General features: G+C 31.8%; 2 protein-coding genes across 4 annotated transcripts in view; one reads left to right on the plus strand and one right to left on the minus strand.

Moving 5' to 3' along the window:
• The window catches only part of LOC132727945 (ceramide kinase-like), a 31977-nt gene that overhangs the window by 1804 nt on the left and 15850 nt on the right, over positions 1–14323 (minus strand). The window contains exons 1-9 of one of the 3 annotated variants that reach the window (XM_060713547.1): positions 11492–11740; positions 9520–9662; positions 8941–9147; positions 8560–8688; positions 7532–7595; positions 6964–7109; positions 6344–6418; positions 2040–2186; positions 1319–1508 (exon numbers count right to left, since the gene is read on the minus strand). In XM_060713547.1, the coding sequence (XP_060569530.1) occupies positions 1319–1508; positions 2040–2186; positions 6344–6418; positions 6964–7109; positions 7532–7595; positions 8560–8688; positions 8941–9147; positions 9520–9658 (1097 nt within the window). In that variant the 5' untranslated portion in view covers positions 9659–9662; positions 11492–11740. Of the gene's footprint in view, positions 1–1318; positions 1509–2039; positions 2187–6343; positions 6419–6963; positions 7110–7531; positions 7596–8559; positions 8689–8940; positions 9192–9519; positions 9663–11491; positions 11741–14323 lie in introns of those variants that run through there. The other 2 variants (XM_060713549.1, XM_060713548.1) reach the window with 2 other exon arrangements.
• Positions 12874–13769, plus strand: LOC132727941 (uncharacterized). The gene is made up of 2 exons (XM_060713541.1): positions 12874–13200; positions 13386–13769. The coding sequence occupies exons 1-2, from the start codon at positions 13138–13140 to the stop codon at positions 13767–13769; spliced, it is 447 nt and encodes a 148-aa protein (XP_060569524.1). The 5' UTR covers positions 12874–13137.

Genomic DNA, 14323 nt, shown 5'->3' on the forward strand with positions numbered 1-14323 from the left:
TGTAATAAAGAATGCTTTAAAAACATTTTCTAGTATAAAATATAATAAAAATTTCATAACTGACCTTAACTGTCGAGGTCATTTACAGATAAAGGTCATACTGAAAAGTTATTCAACATGAAGGTGATATGTGTTTTATGAATCAACTCTGCCCATTATAATTAATGATAAAAAAGACAAAGTTGTGACAATTTAAGCAAATTCAAATAATTTGACATTGACAGTGAAGGTCATTTTAGGTTCAAGGTCATATTTGAAAAATCACGGATTCGACACGAAGGTTCTTTTGTCCAATGATAAATCAGATTCGTAAATAAGCAACAAAAGGTCAATCATAGGCCAAGGTCATGTTTGATTTACTCAACATGGTGGTTCTGTTATAAGTGTCCCAAGTATAAACCAAATAAATAAATAACAAAGTTATAGCCAAATGTAGCAAAATTTACTTATTTCACTTCTAATGTCAAGCTCATATCTAATCCAAAGGATTGCTGTGCCCTAGTATGAAAGCCATCCATTAGTTACTGACAACGTTATAGCAAATTATAGCAAAACCTGTAAAATTACAATACATTGTAATTTGACCCATAAGGTCACGGTCATTAGTTTATATAGAATTTGTTATAGTTCGTTTGTTTAGGAAACATAAGCTTTCAGATACAATGTCGAATCTGTTCCTGGAACAAATCAGTACTATGTAACGAGTGTAAAATGTTTTGCACAAGGAAACAACGGCTTACCACTAACGGGGTTTGAATTCAAGCAGTCAGATATAACGAAATTACTAGTTCAACGCGCTCATCACTCGGTCAATGTCATGTATGAATCAATGTCAAATTCAGTTTGATCTACTTAAGAGCATAGTCCGAAGGTAGTGTTCAAGTATGAAGACAATTCATTCATAAATAATAAAATCAATAATTTGATCTTCGTGGCTGACATCATTTATGAGTAAAGGACACGGTCAATTTTGTCAATTGAAAGTCTTGTCCAAAGAATTGTTATGTCCATGTTTAAAGCCAATTGATTCAGGATTAACAATGTTATAGCCAATTAAAGCAAAAATCAAGCAAAATTAAAACATTTAACCTTGAAAGTCAATGTCATTTATGAGCCAAGGTCAAGCTCAATCTGGTCTACTTAAAGGTCTTATCCAAAGGGTTCTTGTGTCCAAGTATGTAGACAATCCATTAAGAGAAAATATGAACACTGTTAAAGTTTGTGGACGGCAACAGGAGGTGGCAAGATATCTGAAGGTATAGCTTAATCATGTTCTTCGAAAAAGTCGAGTAAAGTATGTAAAAGTTTCATAACATACTTTGTACTATTTGTCCAAACGTCTGTTTCCGTCCCTGTATTATTTTCCATAGTTGTTTCATTTAAATAAGAGCCAGCCTCCGTAGTTTGTGTTTTGTTTTTTACTTGCCTTAGAGATTCTCCGCTGTAATGCTGTATCGACAACTGCAATCTTCGCTGGTTTTTTATAAACGCATACTCGGCAAAAGCAACTAAAATACAACAAAAGATGTTTATAAAACAAACATGCCCCCTCGTCAGCATGTCGGAAGTTGCATGCAATGTTGCTTAGAAAACGTTTGTCATTCGAGGTCAAAGTGACCTTGACCTTTGATTCATCGACCCCAAATTAAAAAGGGGCCCTCTAATTCCCAAGTCATGCCCCTCTTAAGTGTTGCCAAGGACACATTGGCTGTCAAGGTTTAGGTCAAAAACTGTTACGATATTCTAGGTAAATTAGACCTTGATTTTTGATCTTGCGACCTGTGCAGTTTGAGGGCCCATAGGTTTCCGAGTTATTGGTCCCCTAGCGCAGATAGTGAAGGCTTGTACTCCGTTGAAATTGCATGAAGGTAAATGATCACCACTTTGTGCTTCAAAATTAAACTTTCAAGGGCATGACTTGTGACATCAAGCGGGAACAGTACTCGACAGCGAAAGCTGTTTTTTGTGTCCTAGTTGGCGGATTGACCGTCATTAAGCATAGTCTACATACATGCACATACATACAACAGTTAACGTACTTGCATATCTAAACACTCCTTGGTTTCTTCTTGATTCAGCTGAATTAATTATATCACCCCAAAGTCCATATCCTGTCATCAAGACGCTATAAGTCAGCAACTTGTCATCACTATGAACTGACATGATATTGGCCGGGGACTCATAGCCTTTTGCAAAATAAAATGATATTTGATAATACAGTACCTACATAGTTCAGTCATATATACTCCTTCATGATAGAAACAAACGTGCCAAAATTTCAAGACTTTCCTATCGACCATAGTAAAATGTTTCATTATGTCATTTTTAAATAAGAGGACATTCAAATGCAATTAACGTAATTAGTCCAAGAAATTTGTGAAAAAATTGTGCACCTTCTGTGAAAAGCATGAAACTTGGCATGGTGTCAAGGAATGGTATTTCAAGTTATTTCAGCCTGGGATCCACTTTTTAAAAATCCAAGATGGCCGCCAAAATCCAAGATGGCCGCCAAAAGGTAAAATGTACACAGGACATGTCTAAATAAATTATTTATGACTAAAAAATGATATTAATTGACATTATAGGTCAAAAATAATAATTTCTTGGAAAAAATGCTGAAGTAGCATAGGTAGAAAATTCAATATGGCTTCAAAATCCAATATGGTTGCCATTGATGATATTTTGACAAATTTCTATAATAAAGGTAATTTGTACCATCAACACTTTTCATACATGTAACAAACTAAAAAAGTGGCATTCCTGCATAAAAACTGTATACACAGATGTACATTTACAGAGAAAAAAACTTGCATTTATGGATAAAACCATGCGAACACATTATTTAGCTTGATATTTCAAAGAATAGGGAGCAAGTGATATTGTACACCAAAGGCGTCAGCTTTACAAGTTTTTCATGCAAGTTGGTTTTGTAAAAAAATACATGATGGAATACGTTAAACCCTAATACACTTATTTTTAGCATAAAAGAAGGTCACCGTTAAAGGTCAATAACTCTATCATGGATTTTGACAGAATTATGTCCCTTTTAAATATAGAAAATTCTTCATAATCTAGGTTCTTGTTTAGCTATAAAGCACCGAGAACAGTCTAACACTTTATGATGTCCTACCAATAGCTCTTGTCAATGCGCATGATTCTGATACCATGCAAAGCCGCTGATTTTAATAATGATCCCCAGTTACATGTACCTTTTTATCAAAACATAACACACAAAATTAAAGTTAAAATCAATACAAAACTAGTTTCTTCATGCGGAAAACATCATATCAGAGAATCACCGAAACAAAAAGACAAATACATCATTTTGTGCATCAACATCTACAGAAAATGAATCCTGAGCCTATAGAATGAGGGCTCAGAATGCGTCTTCACGCTTCTGTAGATGTTAATGCATAAAAAGTGTGAATTAATCCTCTATTGTATTGTATATTTTAGTGCACACAATTCCTTAGCTTAATTGAACCAAATGTTTAGTATGATTTATACTAGTTAGTGTCGGAGACTTCAGGGTTTCTTCTCATGTCAATTCTTTTTAATAAATTTAGTTTGTATCATCCTTGTGATAGTCTTACTGCAGCCGTGAGTTCTTTTTCATTAGTAATTTAAGCAGCATATTTTGTGTCATAAATAACGGAATCAGGCTCTTATTATGTCATTATTTTGGCAAGGTTTTGTGAATAACCAAGAAAAACAGAATGATATTGAACAAAAATATCTTGGGTTTTTCTGTAATCAAACTTAAGTGTTTGGCATTATTAAGATTAGTAATTCATGACTTTATATGAGATCAAGTTTAGACTTTTGCAGCTCTTTCTATTTGATAATTTTGATATGAGATTCCAATTGTAAGATTGAGATACTAACTTACTGACTTACTGCGAATTTCGGGGCTGCATTCCAGGGGCAACACTCTTAAATTTCTTGTTAATTTCTCCCTTTTATATTTTAAAAGAGTTGAAATGCCCGACATAAGCCTTACATAAGCATATGTATTTTCTTATATTACAGTATAATAGTTGATTTATAATCTCAGTTCTTTGTTGTTTTTTTTGCATTTCAAAAACAACGGAAACTCTTTAACAAATTATAAATTGTTTACTTAGATTAAATAATTTCTGTTTGGTTTTCAAAACTGTCATAAAACGACTGTACACAAGAACTAGTGAAATCATGCCGCTTTAAGCTTGTCATTTCTTCAGCTTTATTTATTTATTTTTTTATTTACTCGTTCTAAAATCACAATAACAATGAACAATTGACCTTAACTTGACAGACATTCAGTACTAGATCAATAGGTGTTAATTTTAGATAATTGACTAAAGTTTTCTTGTTTATACTGATTAGTATTAGTTGATAACACTTTAAACATTATCTTGCTTAAGTAAGTATAAAAGCAACCTGATGTACAACTGTTGAAATATTTCTAGCATCTTCAGCAATTTACTAGCCTAGTATCCACAACTTTTTTTAAGAACTGTTCACTTTTGACTCTGAACATAAACTACTTCAAGTAGTCTTGGGTTACGTTTAACTTTTTTTTTCTTATCAAAATACGAATTACATAGTCTAGAATTCTCTTTAATTTTTATTATGAAGTGTTTTCTTTTTAGGGAAAATTACATTGCTGTTGGTAAAAATATACAAATATTTCTATACCATTCCTTTAGCACTTGCACAATGACCCAATAAGAGGTCAGCTTCATATTATATCATTGGAATAAGGCTCAGCTTAGTTTGATTGCAAGTTGCTTGAACTTGAAATTACCTAAAATTAGCAAAGAGATTTTTATTCACGGGCAGATAATGAAATTATGAGATGGTTTAACTTCCATTTTTTGTTTTATTCGTTTGTTTCTTTTGAGTTTTCGTAAATCAAGTAAATATGCTTTTAAAAAATAAATCTGAGCAATTTAATTATGAGCATGTTTCAATATGAATCGGATGCTTTAAAACAGTTTCATAACTAAATGGGTTTTTGCCACAAAACATATGTCTCCCAAAACTATGCATGGTCACTCATGTGAAGTTTCAGTAACTTGACCAGTGAAAGCCGGACAATATTTTTTTTATTTATAGCTCTGTCAACCATTTTGTGCAGCGAAGCGAAATGTGCTTGTGATGTGTGTGCACAACTAGGGATAGTTCTGCTCTCTCCTGTAAAGTTTGGTTGATATTCAACCAGTAGTTTGACCAGTGAAGGCCGGGCAAGATATTTCTGCTTTTAGCTCTTGCGGCCATTTGGTGCAGCGAAGCGGAATGTGACGGTGATTTCCACAACTTGGGATGGTACTGATTACTCCTGTAAAGTTGAGCTGAAATCCCACCTGTAGTTTGACCTGTGAAAGATGGACAAGCTTAATGCGGACGAACAAACAGACAGACAGACGGCGAAGGCAAATACAATACGTCTCCCAAAAATTTTCTTCATGCTGATATGGTTAAAAACATGTAATATAATGTAGTTGTGCTATTTTGAACTAATTTGAAAATGATTACATCTGACAAGCTAACATATTCTGAAAATTTCAACATGGTGGCCATCTTGGATTTCGGCAAGCATGTTGGATATGCAAAACCTAGATCCAAGGCTTGAATATAAATAAATATGCAATACCATAATTTTAAATTGGTCTTATTTTATGTTCTGTAATGACGACAACAGCAGAAAACTATAACATTCTAAAATTTTTAATATGGCGGCCATCTTGGATTTTGGCAGCCATCTTGGATTTGCACAACCTGGATCCGAGGCTTGAATATATATAAATGTGTAATATGATAAAGTGGTGCTATTTCATACTGACCTGTAAAGAATACAGCTGAAAAACTTTAATATTTCGAAAAAAATAATAAATGGCGGCCATCTTGGATTTTGGCGGCCATTTTGGATTTGCACAACCTGGATCAGAGGCCTGAATATAAATTTATCTGTAATATAATGAATTGATGCTTTTTTATACTATTCTAAGTATGACGACAGCTGAAATACCCAAATATTCTGAAAATTTTAATATATGGTGGTCATCTTGGATTTTGGCGGCCATATTGGATTTTTAAAAAGTGGATCCCAGGCTAAAATGAATTGAAATACTATTTCCTGCCACCATGCCAAGTTTCATGCTTTTCACAAGAGGTGCACAATTCACCCTATTTTATGCACGGATTTCTTGGACTTCCATGGAATTGCTGCACAATAATATAGTAGTTGTGTAGTAATATCAGCTGATCAGCTAGTTTATTATATATGCACATTGCGCACGCTCAATAACATATGATCAACATAACAAAAAAACAGGACATACAGTATAACTCAAATTGTTACCTATTGCAATTGCCAAAGCTGCTGTTATAACATCACAATTACCATAACAGCCTAATGCTATTCCATTTCCGGTACCTATATAAATACATTATAAACTCTTTTGCCAATCAAAATAGTTGTCTACTAATACAATTTCATATTTTGAATGAATAAACAAGTTAAATGGTACAGATGTATGATAAAATATGGAAACTGAACAATATGTACATGTAGTGTTGATAGTTACATACATTAATTCAATGTGTACTATGTACAGATGTATCGTACGTATGTATTCCATACAGGAAAAACCTAACATAATTATGTAATGTTGGCATAGATTCTGGCATCTAAAATAGAATTTAATCAACTCCTCTATGCTTAACCTAATGTAGCGAGTTTGGTACGTTGGCTAACTTGTACCACATGTATTTTCGCTCTGTGGGGCGCTAGGTAACAAAACAAAATAAAACAACAGAGATATTAGGCAGAATAACGACACAATTTGTCGTATGATCGTGGTTTCACCTAGCATTCCACCATGTTTTATATAGTATCAATCTGATTTTACATCTGCTCATAATTAACGTAACACTTCATGCAAATCAGACTGTATATTGTATATACTAGTGGGTACCTACCACATGGTATCACTCCAATAGGGATATAAATGACCGGTACATTTTCATCAGGATCATCAATATTAACATTTTGTTCTGTTGCTAGGCGTCTCATTAGACCATTTACACATTCTTGGTATAACCCGTCCCCACCTACCAACACCAATCTAGAAATATTAAAATATACATATAGTGCAATTACAGATTATTAAATCAATACGTGTCATCAGAAATGGTTCAATTACAAATACATATTTTTATATATATCATTTATCAGACAGTGAATTATTCTCTCTAAAACTTACATATTTACATAAAATGATAGCCTTCTTACATGATAATAATTATTCATCTGGAAAAAATCATTACATTAAAGATTTAAACCCTGACAGAAAAATTGTCAAACAAGTCGAATATCTTTTGGCTTGTATCCTTTCAGGAATATATGGTAAAGGTTGTTCAAAAAGCAAAATGCAAAAGGAGATAACATTATGTTAAAAACAAAGTTAATGATTATTTTTATTTCTTTTATTTCTCTCAATGTAAGTACAAAACTACACTGCGGAGAAACTTAGAGGCGTTAACTTACCCGTTGATGGAGTTGAGATCATAGGTTGATAATATTTCCTCCGTATGATGAGCTCTTTGTGTCACTATAAAATATTACGTTTATATTTATTATCTTTAAAGTATATTTACTATAAAATATTACGTTTATATTTATTATCTTTAAAGTATATTTACTATAAAATATTACGTTTATATTTATTATCTTTAAAGTATATTTACTATAAAATATTACGTTTATATTTATTATCTTTAAAGTATATTTACTATAAAATATTACGTTTATATTTATTATCTTTAAAGTATATTTACTATAAAATATTACGTTTATATTTATTATCTTTAAAGTATATTTACTATAAAATATTACGTTTATATTTATTATCTTTAAAGTATATTTACTATAAAATATTACGTTTATATTTATTATCTTTAAAGTATATTTACTATAAAATATTACGTTTATTTTTATTATCTTTAAAGTATATTTACTATAAAATATTACGTTTATTTTTATTATCTTTAAAGTATATTTACTATAAAATATTACGTTTATATTTATTATCTTTAAAGTATATTTACTATAAAATATTACGTTTATATTTATTATCTTTAAAGTATATTTACTAGTCTTATACAAAATCTTCTCTTTAGCCAACCTTGGTGTTTGCAAAAGGTACAAATGAGATAAGCGTCGTAAACTTATCTTATTTTGTTTTCTTTCTTTTTTTTGAGACAATTCATTTTTAATGTGAGTAAAATATTTTAACGTGCCTAAAAACCATAACAATAAAAGTTGATATCTAACTCGGAGTTGTGGTATTTCTTTTATTATTTACATTACAAACTATTAAACAATTATTGATGCTGTAATAATAACACTGAAATATTAAAGATACAGACGCAGTTTAATACGAGAAGAATAAGTGCTTTCACTTCACTTTTATATGCATTCTTCTCGACTTCATGTCATATGCAAACGCCCCCTCGCCACCAAAATAAATCAATGAATAAAGCATTATTTTACAAGTTAATACCACCGTACATTACCAATAACATCTGTCTCAATTCCAGCTTCTTTGAAGATAGGTGCCACCTTTTGTTCATATGTAGATCTACCTTTACTTCTTCCACTGACTGGATTAATCAACACTAATAACTTCCGAGGTCTCTGTTCAACTATAATCATATAATATTTTATACCTGACATCGAGGGAGAAACGAATAGACGTACATAAAATAAATACATTCTGAAACGATGTAATTTTAGAGAACAGTAAAAATAAAACAAACGTCTTTTAAAGAGTTACTCTTTGTCTGGTTATAAAGGTGGCTCGATCCGTATTAATATTCAATAACAAAAATCAAATGAATATAACATAGCAATGTTACGTAAGTTAAAGAACAATTATTATATAATAAAACCCTTACTTTTCCTGATTAAGGTCGATATCTGTTGATATAAGTTTGAGACAATTTGTGAATCGCCTGATGTGAATGTAACACAACATAATTTCAAAATTAACTTTTTTCCTTGTTTCACATACGAAACGCTTACACCGTTCTTGTCGATTTCTGTTTTTGTGGAGTTGCCCAGAGTTACAGCTAAAATGTCAACTACTCTGACGACTTGAAGTCCTACAAATATATACTCGCGTATGTGTGTTTTCATAAAATACCACCTAAAATGACATTTTTTTTATTTTATTAGATTATAAAAAGCTTCACTGCTTTCTAAGCCCTTGTACTAACAGTTTGAACATGAAGAAAATACATATAATGCTTACTTCTAAATTAATTCGATACAATACTTTACCTTTTTAGATTAAAATGATTTTGTTTTAAGAAAGAAAATAATCTATAGATTTTCTAAAGTCACCATTTAATATCAATATGTTACTAAGTTACTTTAATTTATGATAGTTACTTTAACTTATGATGTAAACCTTTTGTCCCCTTTGAAACAATCTACACCAAATGTATACATATTTATTAAATACATTGTTTTACCCTTCATCTGTTTGTTGCCTGCTATATGCCACCTAAATTCAGCATCTGTTAGACGGACATCATAATCTGTAGTTTTAATCTTACATGTACACTTGGCTATCACATCTTTATCAGCAGGAACCGCTTCTTCCTCTGCCATTTTTCTAAAACAATAATTTTCTTAATAATCACGTTTCGTGAATTTTCTTTTTTGTCTCGAAATTTTGAATCGCATCAAATAAATAATGGTCTTATATCGCTAACTTGAGAAAATTAAACACAGCATCTTTTTGTAATGTCTTTACTCCTATTATAATATTAATCTTATAACTAATTTCGCGCCCCAGTTAAGTCCTGACAAATCATCAATTGGCATCATTTAAATAGGTAGACACATATAATCATATTTTTAGTATAGGTTAAAGTTTATTTGTACGTATTTACAAAATTAAATTGGTCAGGCGCGGGGCAGTCGCGCGACGAATACGTACTAATAAATTAGATTGAAATAAATAAAACGTACAAGTACTCGTAATATGTTCTGTCTTGACGTGCGTAGATTTAGACATTCGTAAAGGTAGCATTTTACGGCTAAGTGCATAGATGAAAATTCCTCCGCAGCTATTTGACGCATGCTTTAAAACCGCTTGTTTTTTCCAAACTTTCCCTAGTATGGTCCATTTCTTTAAAACTTTCAAAGATATTCACTTTTTGGATATTTTTCCTCTTTTAAAAGTGAAAGCCTTTCAAAAAAGCAATAAAAATGAAAGACTAACAAGAGTGAACGACAGGCACTAAACGCAGCCTCATTTGATTTTTTGACTTAAAAAAGGTGAGCCTAAGGGATTTCCCTTTAGAATAGTTGTACTCTAAATATATTCTTTCATTTGGTTAAGATATGATAATTTTATTTTTCTAACCTCCGAAATATCTGTACAGAATACCATAACGCTTCGAAAGTGCTGGTTGCATTGATTTGACCTAAACTACATTTTTTCTCGTGAAACATAATATTAATACATAATCTAAACAAATTCAAGAAAAAGTCTGTTTTTTAATTGACTACATAAAAACAAAACTTGGAAATAATTTCTTTTTTAAATATATAATCTATAAGTAAGTAACTGCATGAATAACAGGATAAACCATACTATAGTATTTAAAGCTACATTAAATAAATTTAATAGAAAAAGAAATAGCTTCATTTCGTTAATTAAATATGTTTCAAATCGACTCCCGTTCTTATTTTGGTGTCCAGACAACCAAGATGAGTTTTATAAGCCTTAAATCTACAACCTCATTGTGGCGAAAGTACAATTTCTTTTTGCATGAGAAACTCCACCTTTAGGTCATGCGTACATCAATAGAAAATTAACAAACATTTTTAAGAAGCAGTCCGAATTTAACGGTATATTTCCGCATAAAATTACGGGTGTTTTCATACAAATTCAATCTTTTTATGAGATAATTATTTTTTTTTTTTTCAGGGCTAATGCACCGTGAAACTAAAACGGTAAAAGTTTGTTTGCACAAAAATATCTCCTATTTGCTGTGATCCACATAGTTACATTTGATTTTACCATTGTGACATAGCGAATACACGAGCTAATTATACAAGTCTTCATTTGCATGTTAAAATTCGTATGTTACCGTGGGGTTTTCATGTTAAAATCATAACTTATGAACACTTTTTAATGAGATTTACAACAATACTGTTAAAAATATTAACGAAACTATGGAATACTTTGTTTGTTAGCCGACAGGTAAAATATGTTTACATAATTTTATTTAATGTAAAGTCGACCAGCAATATAGTATGTATGTAAAGCGGAACAGTTCTAAATCCACGTTAAATAAACAACAACATTGCACATTTGAAATGCGGAAGAACTCGAGCTTTATCAAGTCTTAGAGCAAATAAGAAAAAAATAAGCCACACCACAACACCAAACAGTTACATATATATGCAACATAGAAAGATGAGTATACCAACCTGTTGTTTAAATTTATCCAATATGAAGGCCGATAATGTTTTATCAGTAAATAAATATGTCACGAATGTGTGTATTCATATATTTACACTAGCGTGAAGTAAACATCAAAAACTGATAAAAATATAACTTAAAATAACCAACTTGCTGTACAAAATTGACTATTACAAATATAACTTCCCAGGAATGTCAGTATGTATAATTTCAGTAACCATAAATGATCCTCTCAATTATTCGTAATCATGGGCAATTTATTTGTATGGAACGCCAATGTAACATAAATTCAAAAAGCTGATCATTCTGTTATTATTCGCGTCATATCCGTGCGAATACATTATAATAATAAAAATTTGATTTTCTTTTTAAATTCAGAGGTTATTTCGATTTTTATATCAGAAACCATTTCGCTTTTAAACAAATTTCATGAATCAATCATACCAGACGAGAGCATTGTTAGCTCATAAGTCGTAAAAGAAGGATGTGAAAGCTTCAGAAAATATTCTAACTAGGGCACAAACTCGCGATCTCTTACTTATGAAAGTAAGAACGCCCAAGACAATTGAGCCAAAGAATTGTTTCACTGACGCTTTTGTCAGAGGTCGTACAGTGAGTTAGCCAATAGCGGATCATAGCCAATAACGGGTCAGTCAGTTATTTAATAAATTATTTTACTAAATGTTTTGAACTTAAAAGTGTTATAACCTAACAGTCATGTGCATTAGGATGTTAATTAGCTCCTCGACACCGAAAAAAAAGTAAACATCCGGATAATTCTAATCAGATTCATTCAGATGCTTTACCAAGCGTTTCCGTTTGTCGCGAAATATTGCGCCAGTAACAACACAAATTTGCAGTCGCTGCTTTATTGCTGAAAAACCCAAAAAGATATTAGATCAAAGCTGGTAGGTATTTGATGCCCAATATGTTAACTATCTGCAGCAGCAGCCGTTTAAAAAATGCATAAGGAATTATAGTGATAGCGCTGGTCAATTAAATTGCATCACGTTGTCCATTAGCGGGTCATGCAATTTTCCAGGAAGGGACCGCCTCAAAATTATTCAATAGGTTTTAGAAACTATTTTTTAAAGCAAATTTTGGTTTGTATACAAAGAAATATAAAATTTAATTTATTTATGTTATTATTGCAAGTGAATTATGCAGTCCATGCTAAAATATGGTGTTTTATGTAGTATAAACTGCTGCAACATTGAAATATTATTGTTCTAGATTCTAAAATATTATTTTTAACTGTACAGTAACTTCTTTAGTTTTAAGTTATCCACTTTAAACTTCAAATACATGGTTTTTCATCACCTGCAGGATGTGTGACAAAATATATTACTTTAGCACAAATTTTTTTACAGAATTATTTCCCCATTGAACTTAGAATTTTGTTTAAAATTTAATAATTTTTATTATTATTATTATTATTATTATTATTACTTCTTCATTTCTTGAGGTATCTCCTTTTATCTTCAAATGTTTGTTACTTATTATCACACACATCACATGTGATAGATTTATCACTCTAGCATGAACATTTTTGTAATCACCCCCACCCCGGACTTTTGGTTATTGTTCTTTGTCATTACTCACATCATGACATGACAAGCTCATTTGTTTACTTGTTTTATTGTTTCAGATTCTAATGCCTAAGGGAAAGAGAAAAAGTGTTCAATGTAGTCCAGCCCAGAATGCAGCCTCCTCAGTGGTAAAAAATAAAGAATAATAGTTTTAAACATGGCTAGCCCATAAAAAATAAATAAATGCTTTAATGCTGTGCTGTTATTTATTCTTTTTTCCTAACTTATTCTCATTAAGATTACTTTTTTATATAAATAAAGCTATTGTTAAATCTAATTTTCCTTTATTAATGAAATAATTTTTATTTTTCAGGAAACTTCAGGACAATCCATGGTCCTTAAAAAGTCAGTTATCAAAGGGTATCACGCTTTTCAAATAAGACCACCATCAACTACACCCCCAACACGTCTAACTGTAGAGCCTGAATATACAAATATCCATGATACTGATGCCTGCTTGGTGTGGTTGCCGCCACTTGAGTCATTCCAAACATTGTTACATGATAGTGTCACTGACCAAAAAACGCAAGCTACGGTTGCGAGATGTAGCAGGACTTCCAATTGGCCATGTTCCACGAGGGATAGCTGGCATTTTTCGTACCATTATGGACAAAGGACATATCGATATGGAAGTAGATGTGCACTCAACCGTACAATCGCAACCAACCGCATTCATAAGCTGGAATGTATGCCGTAATATATTTTCGTGGACAAATTAACTGATACTAAACTTGAACGAAACTTTAGACCACATACATTTGTGTATATATCATTATGGGTAGCCATGCAGTCTCAATAATAGTTACGACTGACACCGGAAGTCAAAGCTGATTATCTGGCATTAAATTTCTACATCGCTATGGCCTACACCAATCACACTTGCTTCCAGTAACGATGAAGATGCACACTGGAACCAGTGATGGCATCAAGATACTTTGAGCCCTACTTCTTTGTATCTCAGGATGAGATATGCGTGGAGACGACATTAAATGACGTATGTAACCGACTCTGCTGTAAAACTGCTCATCAGCGGAGAAACTTTTGTTTACCTAGGCATCGTAGTTATTCGTGACTTTGAAGCACTATGTACATGTACAACCAGGGACACTGCCACTGTAGTTGATTACTCCGAGCATTCCGTCTCAGATACGGTCGTCTAATTCTTCATACCAATATGTGCGGCACTTGTTTATGATTTGTTATTGTAAAGCATGCAGTCCTATTTTAACTCACCTCAGACTCATACATTAC

This window comes from Ruditapes philippinarum, unplaced genomic scaffold (assembly GCF_026571515.1).
Source record: "Ruditapes philippinarum isolate M1 unplaced genomic scaffold, ASM2657151v2 ctg2323_1_1_1_1, whole genome shotgun sequence".
NCBI classification, from domain to species: Eukaryota; Metazoa; Mollusca; class Bivalvia; order Venerida; family Veneridae; genus Ruditapes; species Ruditapes philippinarum.